Below are 15,455 nucleotides of genomic sequence, written 5' to 3'. Positions count from 1 at the left end.
ACGGACTCTAGTCCTAAACCTAGCCCTGTAGACTTCGGACTGATTTTAGGTTCCATACCTGAGTTCTAGAGCAGCTACCAGTGCGCTATAGTTCTGCCTGTCATCTGCTGACAACTGTCCAAGTATTTCCAGTGGTTGTCCCTTCAAGCTCTTTGCCAGATATACTTCTTTCTGCTACTCTGTCCATCCATTCATTTCTGCCAGAAGCTCAAATTGTGCTCTATATGCTTCCCACGGTGCCTTCCCATCGAATTCCTGTGGCTTCCTTCATACTAGATCACCCCTATTGCTGATATTCATATCTGGGATGTGACTTCTAACAGGACTGAAGATGTCTGCATTAGGATTTAGCTGCGGGGTCTGGAAGGGGTTTGCCATTGTCTGGGGCTGATTAAGTCGGTGGTTAATGTATCCTCTTTGTGTAAAAGACAATAAATCATCCTTTAATGCATTTAATTCGCTTTGAAATTTAATAATGTTTTCCATTTGTGTACTCTGGCTTTCTACCAACTGTTGGAGACTTTCTTCTTGTTTATTTTCTTTCTCCTCCAGCCACTGCTGTAGTCTCTCTTCTTGTTTCTTTTCTTTTTCCTCCAACAACTGTTGTAATCTCTCTTCTTGTTTCTTTTCTTTTTCCTCCAACAACTGTTGTAATCTCTCTTCTTGCTTTTTTTCCCTCCAACAACTGCTGTAATCTCTCCTCTTGTTTATTTTCTCATTCTTCTTGTTTCTTTTCTTTTTCCTCCAACAGCTGCTGTAATCTCTCTTCTTGTTCCTTTTCTTTTTCCTCCAACAACTGTTGTAATCTCTCTTCTTGCTTCTTTTTCCTCCAACAACTGCTGTAATCTCTCCTCTTGTTTATTTTCTCATTCTTCTTGTTTCTTTTCTTTTTCCTCCAACAGCTGCTGTAATCTCTCTTCTTGTTTATTTTCTTGTTCTTCTTGTTTCTTTTCTTTTTTCTCCAACAACTGCTGTAATCTCTCTTGTTTATTTTGCTGTTCGAGCTGCCACTGTTGCAGGTTTTCTTGCGACTGCTGTTGTCTTTTCTTGTTCTTGTATTGCTGCCATAAAATCTGCTAAGCTGTAGTTTGATTTGCCACTTCTCGTTTCCATTTTTTGTTTTTTTTCTGTCCCACTCTCTGACACCAATTTGTTAGGTCTCTTTGTTCATTTGTTAATTTTCTGTAGAAATTCTTTCCAAAATACTTCAGCAATACAAGTCCTTTCTTAAATAAAACTAGTTTATTCTTTCCCAATACAACTTTGCAATACACTTAATTTCCACAGTCATGCTATAACTTAAACAAACGCTATAATTCACAATGAACGATTCACGTGCTTGACTCAATTGTCTGTCTCTATCTCTGTCTGCAATTCAATTCCCATTGTTGCCATCACTTTTTACAGGTCTTATATACAAGAATACCGCACATCTAGTAAACACTCGAGCATTCAAGAACCTACGAGAATATCATGACGTGTTACCAGCATCACGTGACTTTCGCTGTCGTAACAATGTTAAAAACAGAATATGATGAAAAAAATAATTAAAAACTTTACAAAATTTGAAAAATAAAGCTAAAATGTATGTTTAAAACAGTTAAAAGACAAAATTTGGTCAGCACTGATCTTTATTTAATTTTAAGAAGTACAGACATGAGAATACCACAGTTATATTTGGGCACCAAAGACACATGAAGAACCTTTCTCAATGAGACAAATCCTCTCAATATATGACAGTTTGAGCTGTGAATTATGTAAAAGTTTAGCTTGAATCCTCAAATGATACACAAAAAATGATAAAACTGTCATGTACAAATCTTATGGTGTAACAAACAAACTGAAAAAGAAAACCCTAGTAGCAGTATGTGTAGCTTCAATGTATATGCAAATAACAGTGAAAGAAGCCATTCTAATTGCACTAAACAAAGGGCAATGATGCAAACAAGGATTTAAAGTTACCTTTCGAAGATAAGAAACATCTATTGAAATCAGGAATGAAGAACTGTTTTATGTTTGAAAAAAAACTTTTATGTATGGAGAGGAGGTTTGGGAATAAGAAGTCTTATTACCTCCAGTACTAGCAATACTATTCCTCATCAGTATAGAGACAAAGACCATTAATGCAGCTACATATCCATCACTTTTCATGTGGAGATACGAGGATGATATTCTATGTTGCTTTAAAGGAGAAGAAATAGGTTTTTTGCCACATTAACAAACAGCAAAAAGACATAAAATTCCCAATAGAAAAAGAAAGAAATGGCTGTATAAACTTCCTTAACACGAAGAAAAGAAATATTCAGTTTGAAGATTTACCAAAAGAAGACTCGCTATTGGAACTTATGTAAATTGGTTTCTGCACATAATAAAAAAAAAAGTAAAAATCAGAACATATAAAAAAATGCATAATAACAGCACTGAAACTATGCACCAATTAAAATGTAGAAAATGAAAATATAAAAGAATATTTCAAAATGAAAAATGAGCACCTTCAAAAATATAATTGATGACACAATTCAAGAAAACAATAAATCAAGAAAAAATAGACAAGAACAAGAGAACTTAACAAAATACTCGAGAAGAGCAAGAAAAGAAATGTATTTATGGATGAATACAATTTGTAGATGTTATTAGTGAAAAATTAATTAACTTATGGTACAACTTAAGTAAAAAACAAATTAGATATAAAATTAAAATTGTTACTAAACTAGGAACCAACATTAAAAATATTTTATAAAAGTTATAATGAAAAATACAGCAATGGCATAGTGTATAAAATAGAATGTTTAGACTGCGAAAGTTTCTATACAGGAAAAACAGGAAAGTAATGACCAGGTGCAATTAACATGGAAGACAAAAAGAGTTAAATGTAAATGAACATATATTTGAAAAACAACACAAGTTTTAAAAATGTTAAAATATTTAATGTAGAGAAAAAACCCAAAAAAGAAAATATTTGGAAGCACTAAAAAATCAAAGAATTAAAACCTAACACAAACAATACATCAGGAGCACCATATATTTATATTCAGTTAATTACATTAAAAATCAGAGAGAGCTGAATATATTTGTACTTTGAATGTTTTAGTGATCATGTATAATGTTAGATTGTTGAATTTTAATTTAAATACTAAAACCTTTACTGTTAACAGTTGTGTACTTGAAAAACAATACAATTCAGTCAATACAACTTAAATCTTATTGTCCCATTTTGCAAACAAGGAATTATATTTATATTATTATTGTTATATTGTAAGTGTCAATATTTATGTGGTTTAGGAGTTGTAAAGGGTGAATATAACATGATCAGTCATCTATATATAAAGCACAAAATTCTGTGTGTGTGTGTGTCTGTTTGTCCATTATCTAACTACTACTACATTGCTGGGCCAATCTCAACCAAACTTTGTGGGATGACAGTTCGGACCATTTTGATAGAGGGTTCACAACCCTCTCCCTTCCCCCATTATTGCTGTAATTGAGCATTTAGTATCTTTGATGTAACTTAACGTTAATTACATTCGTAGATGGTGCCACGTCCTTACATGGAAAAAACTTATTAAATTTTCTCTAACACAACTCCACACAGTGTGTGTGTGGGGGTGGGGGGGGGGGATACACAATGTCTTATATATCTCAGAGAGTTCACTAGCACTCAATATGGAAGCATGCAATGATAAAAATGGCTGCCACTATTATGATAATGCATAAACTCAGCTGAAGTTTCTATTCCAAAAGCAATCTTAAGGCTGATATGAAAAGCCATTTTTTGAGTTATACCAACTTCCTATTTTTAACTGTAACCTTTCAACTTCAGCCTGTAAGACACTTCTGTGGCCATTGACCATCTATTAATTAATCACGTGAAATACTATGGAAGGACATTAAGAGCTGGGTGTTGAAAGCGGGTAACAGAAAGCACTCATACTGCCATTACTTTGGCCTCTACCTCTTCCTACAAAGTCATCTTGACCATCGTACAGTGTATATCGTGTTTTAAATATGTATATATTGTGTTCTTAAACCTTATACAAAACTTTTGGTGAGGTAATAATGAATACTGTAATAATATGTTTTAAATAAAATGTGTAAAAGCTAGTACTTTTATGTTATTTGTCATAGCATCCATCCACACATTTTTCTAAGTTCATAACCCAGACAAAGGATGAATATCTCAACTTGTTATAAATAGAGCTGAGCAATTAGTCGTTATAATACATTATGTATGAACATCAATTATATAGATTAGTGTCATGTAAAATAATCGATTAATCAAAATTATGATTAAATCAATTAATATCATGAAAATAGTTAACCAATTAAATTAGTGTGTTCTGATTATTTCAACTACCAAAGTAATTGAAATATTGTCATTATTATATTTGATTATTTCTAGTGATCAAAATTAGTGTTTCTAAAACAATACCTTATCTCTTCACACAGAATAAGTTTGATACCTCGCATATCTGCTTATGAGATTTGTATGCCACTAGCATTGGGCTAACTACTACTTAAAAATGCACGTGTTTAACGTGAACTGTGCTAGCGCATGATAACATCATCATGTGACGATAGTCCTACACTAGTAGGAAGGCAACACAACCTCATTGTCCAGTAGGTTGTCCCTAAGCACTTGTGATTGAAATAAATTAATTCTCAGATGAGGCAAGAAGAAAATGCACCAGAAGTAGGGAGGACAGGTGGGAAAGTGTGAAAAAGTGAGTTTCTATTGGAAATACATTTTTAGGTGAGGAAAATGGTAACATCCAAGATAATACTTCCCCTTCACACAGAGAATAGCAAGAATTACACATTGAAGTGATAGAGAGGTCAGTGAAAACATTAAACCTAGGTGAGCTTCTTTCAGAAAGTGCCAGAAGGGAAAGCTCATGGAATGTGACACTCGATGGCAGAGGCTCCAATAGGAGCACACATGTAGGAGATCACTATTGACTATGGTATACTTCGTACCTGGAAGGAAAGAGAGCTGCAAATGTTGCAGGGATGAGTGGAATTTATACATTGCCAACTGAGTACCTGCCCATTATTGATAGAAGGTTATCATCGCAAGATAACATAATCATACAGTAGTGAGGCTCACATTAAACATATGATTTTTAGATGGGAGCTAGCTCAATGCTAGTGACATGCAAGTCTCCTTGGATAGCTGTGTGAGGGATCAAGCTATTCTGTGTGAGGAGGTGAATAGCAATTGGAAATACATTTTCAGCAAAGGAAAATGATAACTTTTGATTCGATTTCCAACTTTTTTTTTGTTTTATGTTTTATATTTTGTTCATTTTTTTTTTAATTTTCCCTTTACTGATCAATAGGCCCATTGATGAAACAGTTTGATTATCTCAGCACATGTAGTAGCTTATGTAGATGATTAAACAATATAATCAAAAAGTTATGGATTTGTAATACAGTTTTCTAGATTGCTCTTTCTTGAATCATGGCTTTGATGATGAAAAGATGCATTCTCCATGGAAGATCGACTAGAAAGCTGTAGAGGAAGATGGAGTTATAGTTTAACTCTGCTTCTAAACTTTAAATTCCAAAATAGTACAAGATTAGTTATTCTTGCCCAGTGCTGCCCTCTATGTGCAAAGTTTTTCTTTATGCATAATACAAGCCTTCTGTTCCCCCCCTGTTGGAATCAAATGATTTTATGTAAATCACGATGCACCACTTCTACACCAATAGGAGTGTGACATACCTGATGCATGTGACTCCCTCTATATGCCTCTACCAAACTATCACTTCTTGTTTGGCAGCACTTGTGCTCGGACATGTTCCTTTTTGTTTGTTTCAAGTTTCACGTTCATCTTTAGTATACTCACGAAGTGGTCTTCATTTATTTTTACTTGTGGTTTCTATTAAGACTGTATCTTAACTTCACTTTGATCCCAGTTTATTACAGTCACATTGTTGTTTATACTTTTGATTATTGGTTGACTTATCCTCATTATGAATTCTGAAGTTCATGTTACCACTTTGAGGGGTCACACCTGCGACTAGTGCTATGTCTCAGGCCTCGGCGACCCGGCAGAGGATATATCCGCATTTATTCGCAAGGAGATTGAACAATACATGGGTCAACCTCTGTTTTTGGACCTCTCCTAACTTTCCCGAACATGTTGACCCTGTTTAAGTGGAAGAGGACTTGGATCACCTTTTTCAACCTCCTGATTTGGCTGTGCTTTGTCATGCCCCACCTGAGGAGTGAGTTAGGCCTAATATATTTTTTTATCATGTTTCTCAGGTATGTGACATTTTATCCCTGCCCCTATTTCCTATGAACCACATCTTTCCTTACTACATGACTAATCTTCCCATCCTTATTTGGTTTTCCCCTCATCCCTGGATATTTGGGTACATGCTGACCAATTTTCCTCACAATTAAGTGAGGGAAGTAGCATGCCTCACCCCCACGTTTCACATGCACCATATTAATCTCATAGTGGATCATCTTACCTGCCTCGTCCAAATATATCTGATTTAGTGATGTTTAGATCCCCTTGTTTTCTAGTGGTTTTGCAATTGGTAGGGTTTTCCTCATGCAGATGTATTTGCCACATACCTCAATCACAAGTTACCCTTCTTTTGGTCCCCTGTACCTCATCCTCGGGCTCTGGCTGTTGATGCCTTCAGTGAGAATTGGTCCCAACAAATTCCTTTATGTTCATCCTTCTATCCAATCATTCCATTGGTTGATCTCTCTCATCCATACCATTCTGAGTTGAGTCCTTCTGATTGCTCCTTATTGGCCAGCTTAACTTTGGTTTCCGTGATTACAACAACTGCAACTTTTCCCTCCAGTACTCCTTCCCTTCCTTCTTTGTCAACCTTGGTCACTGGCTCTACATCCAGCCATTCACGTTCTTCGCCTTCAAGCCTGGCTTTTATCCAGTCCTTGGCAAGTAGATCAGGTTTTTCCCATTGAGTAGCTTTTCTTTTAGCTTGTTCCATATGTCCTTCTTCAATGGTGGTATATCATCACAAATGGAAAGTGTTCTGTAGTTGGTCTGTGCCTCGGGGTTTCCCTGCTGACCGACCTACTGTGGCTCGAATGGCAGAGTTTCTCACATGGCTTTTCAACTAGAGGTCTTCAGTCTCCTTGCTCTTGGGTTATCGGGTTGCTTTATCCCATACCTTTAGTTTTTCTCGATACTGTCAAGTTTTTGCTTCCCCTGTCCTTACCATGTTAATGTGTTCCTTCCGGATTAGTCTACTCATTTGGACTAGGATATTAGTGTGTTCCTCCATTCCCTCACTTTAACTCCATTTGAACGCTTTCCTTGTTTTTCATGTTTCACCTCTTCCTTGAAATGTATTTCCTTCTCCTCTTAACCTGTTTGCCATTGGTGTTTCATGTATGCTTTACCACCCTACCTATCTTCTCCTTTATCTGGATCATTCCTTCCTCCTAAAACACCTTGGTGGCTAGGGAGGGCAACTCTCCCTTTTTGCCTATTTCCCTTCCTTTTATTTCTCATCTCTACCCTTGACCCACTCCGGATTGACCTCTATGTCCAGTTTGTACTCTTCATCTGTATATTTCCCACATGGCTTCCTTCTGTGGTACGTGTTCCTGACTTTTATCTCTTGGCAGTCTTCCTCAGTTTGGGATCTTTCCCTTTCTACCCTTACCAACTGGGTTATTCCTCCTTATCTTCTTCCACCTGGAATTTGTTCCAGGTGTCTTTTCATCAGATTAGACACCTCACCTTTTCCCTCGTATATCTCATCTTTGTCGGCCGAGGAAATCCTACAGTCAGGCATGTGGACTACACCTAATAAATTTGTCTCTCATTATTTACACCATATCACAGTTTCTTCGTCAGGTTTTCATCTTCCACCTATGGCCGTTCTTCAGGCTTCAGTCTGACTTTGACTGGGTAAGTTTATATTCATACTTTTAAGTCCTTTCAGGGGCCCCTTGCTTCATTTACTCATGATATAGATCCCGCTTAGTGGCAAGTGGTGCCTGACCAGGTATTTTTCAACTTGAAATCTGCACTGTACAGCCATGTTGACTCGCACTTTATCTTCCATGGCTTCGCAATACTAACTGTTGAAATGCGGTCTTCCAAAAGATTGCTTGTACATGAATAACCTTGGAAGTAATTGCTTGATAAACTTGATAAAATTCAGGATTGTTCCACCCATGGACTGCATGGGTAAGGCAGAATGGGATAGCTGCCGATCCCTGCCATACCTTGTATTAAATAAATCAGTATGGTCTGCTTTTCAAAATAGGGTTTCATGTCTCTTCAATGTGTTCTCACCCTCTTTCGTCCAGTGGAATATGAGAGTTTTTACCACTTTCCAGTTCCAAGCCACTGGGGTGGTTGACCATGGAGGCACCCTCCTGAATGGGTTCCACACAAAGATGGCTGTAACCATTCGGTGCAGAGTAGGGTGGTGGTATTCTGTGGGTGTAGATGATGTGCTATCCTCCAATATGCAATATACACTCACAAAGGAGTGAGATGTCAAATTGCAGTTCACCCCTTGTGCCATTACCTCGAAGCAGTCCCGCCACCTAATCAATGTGGAATTCTAGCTAATCTTGTGAGAAGAGGGAAGTACAATATTGGAAGTTTTAATTTTCTTATACTTCACACTTCTTCCCCATTTTCCTCTGGCACTCACATCTTCTGCCAAACCTCAAAGTGATAGTTCGGTAGAGGCATATAGAGGGAGTCACTTGCACCACGAGCATATGTCATGCTCCTATTGGTGGAGAAGTGATACATGATGATTTACATGAGGTACATATTGGAAACATTTGATTACAATAGGGGGGAAGCAGAAGGCTTGTGGCATGCATACAGAAACAAATTTGCTTATAGAGGCTAGCAATGGACAAGAATAGCTAATCTTATGAGCGGAGGGAAGTATCTATCATAAATACATTTTAAGTATAGGAAAATTATAATGTTTGTACTTTTGTATGAATATAAGTTACCTTTTTGTAAAAGGTTATTTTGTAGGTAGGATTAGGCCTAAAAAATACAATGTAGTGCTTTAATGATGCTTTGAAATGTTTAGGACTTTCATCCTTAAATCAAGTCAAACATTAGTTTGTAAATGGTTTAATTTATTGTATCTTCTTGACTGGTAAATGTGTGGGTTTAAATTAAGACTTCTGATTGTGTATTTTTTAAAATATAATGAACATAAGAATTCTTTTCAAATACACACTGCATTGTAGTCACAAATAACGTTTAATAATACCCACTAGATGATACAAATATAAGTGTGCCTCCCAGTGGCACAGTGGAATGTCTGTGGACTTACAATGCTAGAAACCGGGTTTCCATACCTGTGCTGGGCAGAGCACAGATAGCCTATTGTGTAGCTTTGTGCCTAACTACAAACAAACAAATATAAATACATTGAATTAAATTCAGTTTGATCACCATTAATATTATCTTTCTGAATCTTCATCTCATGTGTTGATTACAAGAATAAAACACAAGTAAAGCAGCGATCCAGATGAGAGAGGAAGCTATTGCAAGCCATTGTTCTGAACAGTAGGGTAGTGAGAAAATTATAATTAAGTAAAGGTAGCACTAATGCCATTTTATATGATTACATCACTGGTATGTGTAATGAATTAATGGTCAGTTCTCAAAAACAAAACAAAATGGGAAATTAGGGATGTTTACTGTAAGACTTTACATAATGCTCAGCTCAGTGAAAGCTTTTTATTTTTTGTACCTTTTCTCTTAAAACTGCTGAAACTAAAATAGCTTACATATTATTTGCTTCATAGCTCTAACCAGAAAATCCTTGAAATGAAATGTCCATTTTGATTACGTAAATTAGTCATTTTTGAAGAATTATGTTCGTTTACACAGGATTTTAGTTTTATGCGTTCTTTTGAAAATGTGAGGAATTAACTGATTAGTTTTTTATTTTATTTTCCAAGTTACATGTAGGTACATGACAAAATCTGGTAGTTAATCTGGAAAACTATCTTAAGAATTCAGCAAATTATTAAAGATTTGATTAATAATGTAGGTTTTCTGAGATTATTTTTCAATTTGCATATAAACATTGCATAGTTTATTTTTTGTAAGGTATGATCAACTTTGTAGTAATAGTTTAAATATTGTTTTTTGTTTTCAGTTTCTTTGTCCAAAATATAGTTTTGCGTCATCGAGATCACGTGACAATTCTCACGCTATCTTGTTTCTAGAACTATCATGTACTTTGGCGAATGTTCTACTTCTTGCTAGAAATAGGTTACGCTGGTATATAAAATACGGGAATGTAATGTGTGCGTGGATAGTGAGTAATTGATCTGCGGTCGGAGTATTATTGACGTTCGTTGCTATTATTGAGTGTATCGGTTAAGTTATATTCGGAAAGAATAAACCAGTTTTATTAAGTAAAGGCTTGTGTCGCGTAAGTTTCGTCGGTACAAAGTTACGGAAAATCAGTTAATTAAAAAACGGAGACGTAACAATAGTTTAGAAAACTAACAAAAAATAGAATGGTTAAATTAAGAATTATAGATAGATTTTATGAAAAATTTTCCTTAAATACTGCAAATTAATAAAAATATTAAATAATCATTTTGAAAAACATTGCATATTCTTGAACATTTTGTCAAATGTGTTTCCATTTATTTAAGTTTAATGTGTTCATATGTTAATGCCAGGTTTCTGGTGGAGCTGGGTTTGTTGGAAGTCATCTAGTGGACAAACTTATGATGGATGGTCACAGCGTAACAGTTGTTGATAACTTTTTTACTGGGAGAAAAATAAATGTTGAACATTGGATTGGACATCAGAACTTTGAAATGATAAACCATGACATCATAAATCCATTATTTGTTGAAGGTAGTAATAATTTAGATGGAATATTATTTTTATACTGAGTTCTCTGTTGAGTTGATCAGAAGGGATAGATATCATAATTAGCTCACAGGAAGAGTAAAAGCATGCATTTTATGTGAATCTTTATTGCAACATTCAGAACTTTATGACAAAAGAAAAATAATATTTCTTAATATTTGACATTGTATTATTATTTGTTTAATAATATTTTAAATATGGTTACGTTGTATAAACACAAGTTTATTTTGAACACAGACTGTTAATCAGAATCATGCTGAAAAGGGAAAAAAGGCATAAAGAGTTTGATTTTTGTCGATATAGTGTCATTGCTGTGGTATCTTAAGTTTTCATTCGGAAAGGATTTTTTTTCTTACACAAAAATATAGCTCAAATACATGGGGTTTGTTTGAGTCCTGGAAAATCATAAATTCCGAAATGGTACTACCTATTTTCACTCAAAGCTATCTCGACCTTGATTTGCTCTCTAAACAATGCTAAAATTTTTAACTGCAAACCAGTCTTTTATATCCCTTTATTTATTTCATAATTGCAGCAACATGTGCAAATCATGTGACTACCCTCCACCAATCATACTGCACCACCTATACTAGCACAGATAGCTCCTTCTACCCATTGCAGCACAATCTTCATTTTCTCGATTGGCACTACAGTGATTAGACGTGCGTTTCCTTTGTTCTGCATTTGAATCCTGCTCATTCATGTGTGGTTCCTTGCTGGTTTCAATTTAAAATTTTGAACTAATAGTTAATTTTATCATTTCACTTGCATTTTTTTCTGAGTATTTCTTACATTTTTTTGGAAATACAAGTGGGCATATGAATTTTAATTTTAATGTGGTGGATGAGGAAGTTCCTTCCAATGTGGATGATGGTAATGCCACTAGTTCCCAGCATGGCAGGTTGACAATGTCACCTGAGGAGGTTCAAGCTTTACTCAGCAGCGAGTTCTATGCTTTGGCTTGTTTGTCGATTCCTTTTCTCCATGAATATGCTTCTGAGGAAGTTTTTATTCAGGGTGAGGACAATTTTGACTCTTTTGTTCCAGCCTTATTTTTTTCGGCCAATCACATAATGCTGACAGCCAGGAGAGTATGTCAACCACACCTTTCCTAAAACTTATTGATGAGGTATGTCATATTTTACATGTTTCGTCTTTATCCCTTGATTATTTTTCTTTGTTGGGTGACAATAGTTCGTCCTGATTATTATTTTTTTTCCTCCCTCACCTGACATTCTTGTTCATGCTCAATGTTTTGCTGATCAATTGCAGTCAAGTGTGGGTATCCCCCATCCCCCTCTTTTGCTTACCAATGTGCCTTGAATCCCTATTTGGATTCACAACATCTGGATTCTCTCCTTCCTTTGTGGGGCTTGATTTCCTGATGCCTTGATTCATTTTAATAGGTCCCAGTTTCTTGGATTTGCCTTACTTTGACCACCCATTTACGTGTTATTTCCTCTTTACAATTATTATCTCAAACCTTATACCAGTCTCATGATCAATTCTCGACAGAACTCAGGACCCTTCTGTGGTCTAACATGGCCTGTTTGTCGACTTCAGCACTATCTCTCACCACCTGGATCTTATGTTGTTCGGACTTGCTACAGATGCGATGCATTACTTTTGGAAAGCCTCTCCATTATTACCTCAATGTTGGCTAGATTGCCCTCTTTGCTCTTGCTTTGCACACATGGTTTCTCTGTTGTTAGGATCTTATGGGTCAAGATGCGGCTTTGTCCCAGATTCATATGCTGCCCCCTTATCTTAGGGATTTAATTTGACCCCTTTGCATATCTCATCAGTTGTGATCCTGTCTTCAGTTTGTTCACCACATGATGGTTTATCAGTTTGACACACTGTCCTTTAAGCTTGTTTAGGCCTTTTTTTTTGTTGGGTGGTAAGAGCATTCACTTGTCACTTACATGCTCTCAGGTTGCACTTTCATCATTATATGGACAACTGGTTACTGTTAGCTCATTCCAAACAGGAGTACACCCATCACACTCAACAGCTGCTCCTGGAGGCAGCTCTAGTGGCTGGTTAATCAAGTTGGAGAAGTCATTCCTGTGACCTACCCAATATCTTGTCCATTTGGGTGTTTTTTCAACACCCATCTCAGTCAGGTCCAACCTTCTCCTCTTCCACTTTGTTCAATGGAGTTTTCAGTTCTCCACGCTCTTACTGCTCCCTCTGTTACAGCTCATGAGGTTCTATCACTTTCAGTGATGTGGTCCTCCATGGCAGCCCCTATCCCCTTAAGTTGGGCTCATATGCAGGCTCTTTACAACCAGTGGAATCTCGCAAATGATTCTTTGATGGCTCTTATTACCCTTCCTCCTAACCCCACGATGATCTCCATTCTTGGTTGGACAAGACTCTCACGTCGGATGGTGTCTCGCTTCCTCCTTGTCCAGATTTACACATTTTCACGGACACATACATTCAGTTTATCAATGTAAATGGAACATTTTCCACCATTGGTCTCTAGGTCAAAAATTTTCCCCTGCTCAACTCACTGTTCTTCATATTGCGAATTTCCTCACTTGCCTTTTCAATCAGGGGTCTTCTGTCTATTCAACCTCAGATTATTGGGTGACCTCGTCCCACAACTTTTGTTTTTACTCATACCATAGGGTGTTCACCTCTTCTACTCTTTCCCTGTTGATGCATTCCTTCTTGATTCGTTGTCCATTGAAGTGGGCTGCCTTTCCAGTTTGGGATGTTTATGTGGTTCTTCACTGCTTCACTTTGCCTCCACTTGAACCACTCTCCACATGCTTTTTGTTTCACCTATCCATTAAGACTTATTTCCTTCTCCTCTTACCCTGTGGACGTCAAGGTCTGATTTATTTGCCTTCATTGTTTCATGTACTCTTTATCATTCGACATACCTTCTCTCTTTTATCCAGATCATCCTTTCCTCCCCAAAACCTTGGCAGATTGTGAGAGTAACTCATCCTTCTGATTTCCTTTCCTTCCATTTCCCACCTTTATCCTTGGCCTGACCTGGATTGACTTCTATGTTCTTTACATGCTCTTCTCTGTTATATTGACCACAGGCCTTCCTTCCATGGTGCCTGTTCCCACCTCGTTATTCTTTGGCAGCTGTCTTCTGTTTGTGATCTTTCTCCTTCCACCCTAACTAATTGGGTTTGGCTTTTAATTCAATTGGCATCTTCTTCCCGTTCTTTGTTTTGTGTGTCTTCTCATCAAATTCAACATCTTACCTTTTCATTGGTTTCTCGTGTTTATCGTCCCTAAGAGGAAATTCTTCACTCGGGCATGTGGACTGCTCTTAATACATTAATTTCTCACTAGTTGCATGGGATCGCAATTTCTTCTTCTTTGGGCTATCATCTTCTTCCACTCTTCAGTGAAAAGTATAACTGTTTCAAAAGTGGTGCGGTCCTTCACATCAGGACTTAGAATCTGCCTGTTTCATGTTGGGGAGTGTCCTTCAGATGCTTCTTTCTTTCCCTCGCACTGGTCCCTCCACCTATTCAATGTGGGATTCTAGCTATTTATGTGAGCAGAGGTAATATACTGTATTGGAAGTTATAATTTTCCAATACTGAAAATGTATTTCCAATGGATACTTTCCCCACTTCTTCCCCACTGAAAACTGGTGCTTCCATCTTCTGCCAAAAGAGAATCAAAAGAAAAAAAATGTCTGAACACAAGTACTATCAAACTTGAAGTGATAGCTTAGTAGAATTGAATACAGGGAGTCACATGCATCATAAGAGTATTGAAAATATATTTTCAGTATAGGAAAATTATAACTTTCTGCACCCTTTACCATTCTTCTTATATTCTCCTTTATCACAATCATTCCTTCCTTTCCAAGACATCTGCTGCTTGTGAAGATTGTTTTGCCTTCTCTCCTATTTCCTTGCCTTCCATTTTCCATTTATATTCCCATTCAGTTCCGGATCATCATCTTTGTTCAGTTCGTTCTCAACGTTGTTACCCGTCTCCTACTGACTCTTTTGTGGTTCTTGTTCTCGCTTCTTTATTCTGTGAAATCATTCTGTTTCACCTGATCTTTCTTGTATTACCCCTACTGGCTGAGTTCAACTCATACGACTAGCTTATTTTATCATGTCATCAGCTGTTTAAGGTTTCTTCACACCAAATATGCCATTTAGTTCTGTTTTTAGCTGTTTGGATCCTCCATCCTTTGGAGGAGATTATTCAAACTGGGATGTGGACAACTCCCAATACTTTCATTGCACATTATTTGCATGACTTGGTCTTCCTTCCTTGATCGGGTATTATCTTCTCACCTGTGCTGATTCTTCATACATCTGTTCACCATTGATTGGGGTAAGTTGACATTTTATATTGTATCTATTTTTTTTGTCTTTTCTTTACAAATGATTTACATTGTATATCAGAATCCAAACTAGTATCAGGTGTTGTCTGGTCAGGTATGCTGAATTTTTTATCTTAGTACTAACTAAATAATTTCTAATGCTTACTGTAGAGATGGAGTGTTTTTGAAAGACTACCGGCTGGTAATTTGGTGGTGTATCTATATTTATATGTATCACTTATTTTAACACTTATATATATATA

The 15,455-nt window shown here is 36.6% G+C and overlaps 1 protein-coding gene across 5 annotated transcripts in view; it reads left to right on the top strand.

Annotated features, from left to right (window-relative positions):
• The window catches only part of LOC106469093 (UDP-glucuronic acid decarboxylase 1-like), a 49,394-nt gene that overhangs the window by 14,423 nt on the left and 19,516 nt on the right, over positions 1 to 15,455 (top strand). For all 5 annotated transcript variants that reach the window (XM_013929548.2, XM_022397505.1, XM_022397503.1 and 2 more), the window contains exon 4: positions 10,679 to 10,859. In XM_013929548.2, coding sequence (XP_013785002.1) covers positions 10,679 to 10,859 — 181 coding nt within the window. The remainder of the gene's footprint in view (positions 1 to 10,678; positions 10,860 to 15,455) is intronic.

This window comes from Limulus polyphemus, unplaced genomic scaffold (assembly GCF_000517525.1).
Source record: "Limulus polyphemus unplaced genomic scaffold, Limulus_polyphemus-2.1.2 Scaffold3297, whole genome shotgun sequence".
NCBI classification, from domain to species: domain Eukaryota; kingdom Metazoa; phylum Arthropoda; class Merostomata; order Xiphosura; family Limulidae; genus Limulus; species Limulus polyphemus.
Note: the sequence above shows the minus strand (reverse complement) of the source record. Positions and strands in the feature narration are given on the sequence as shown.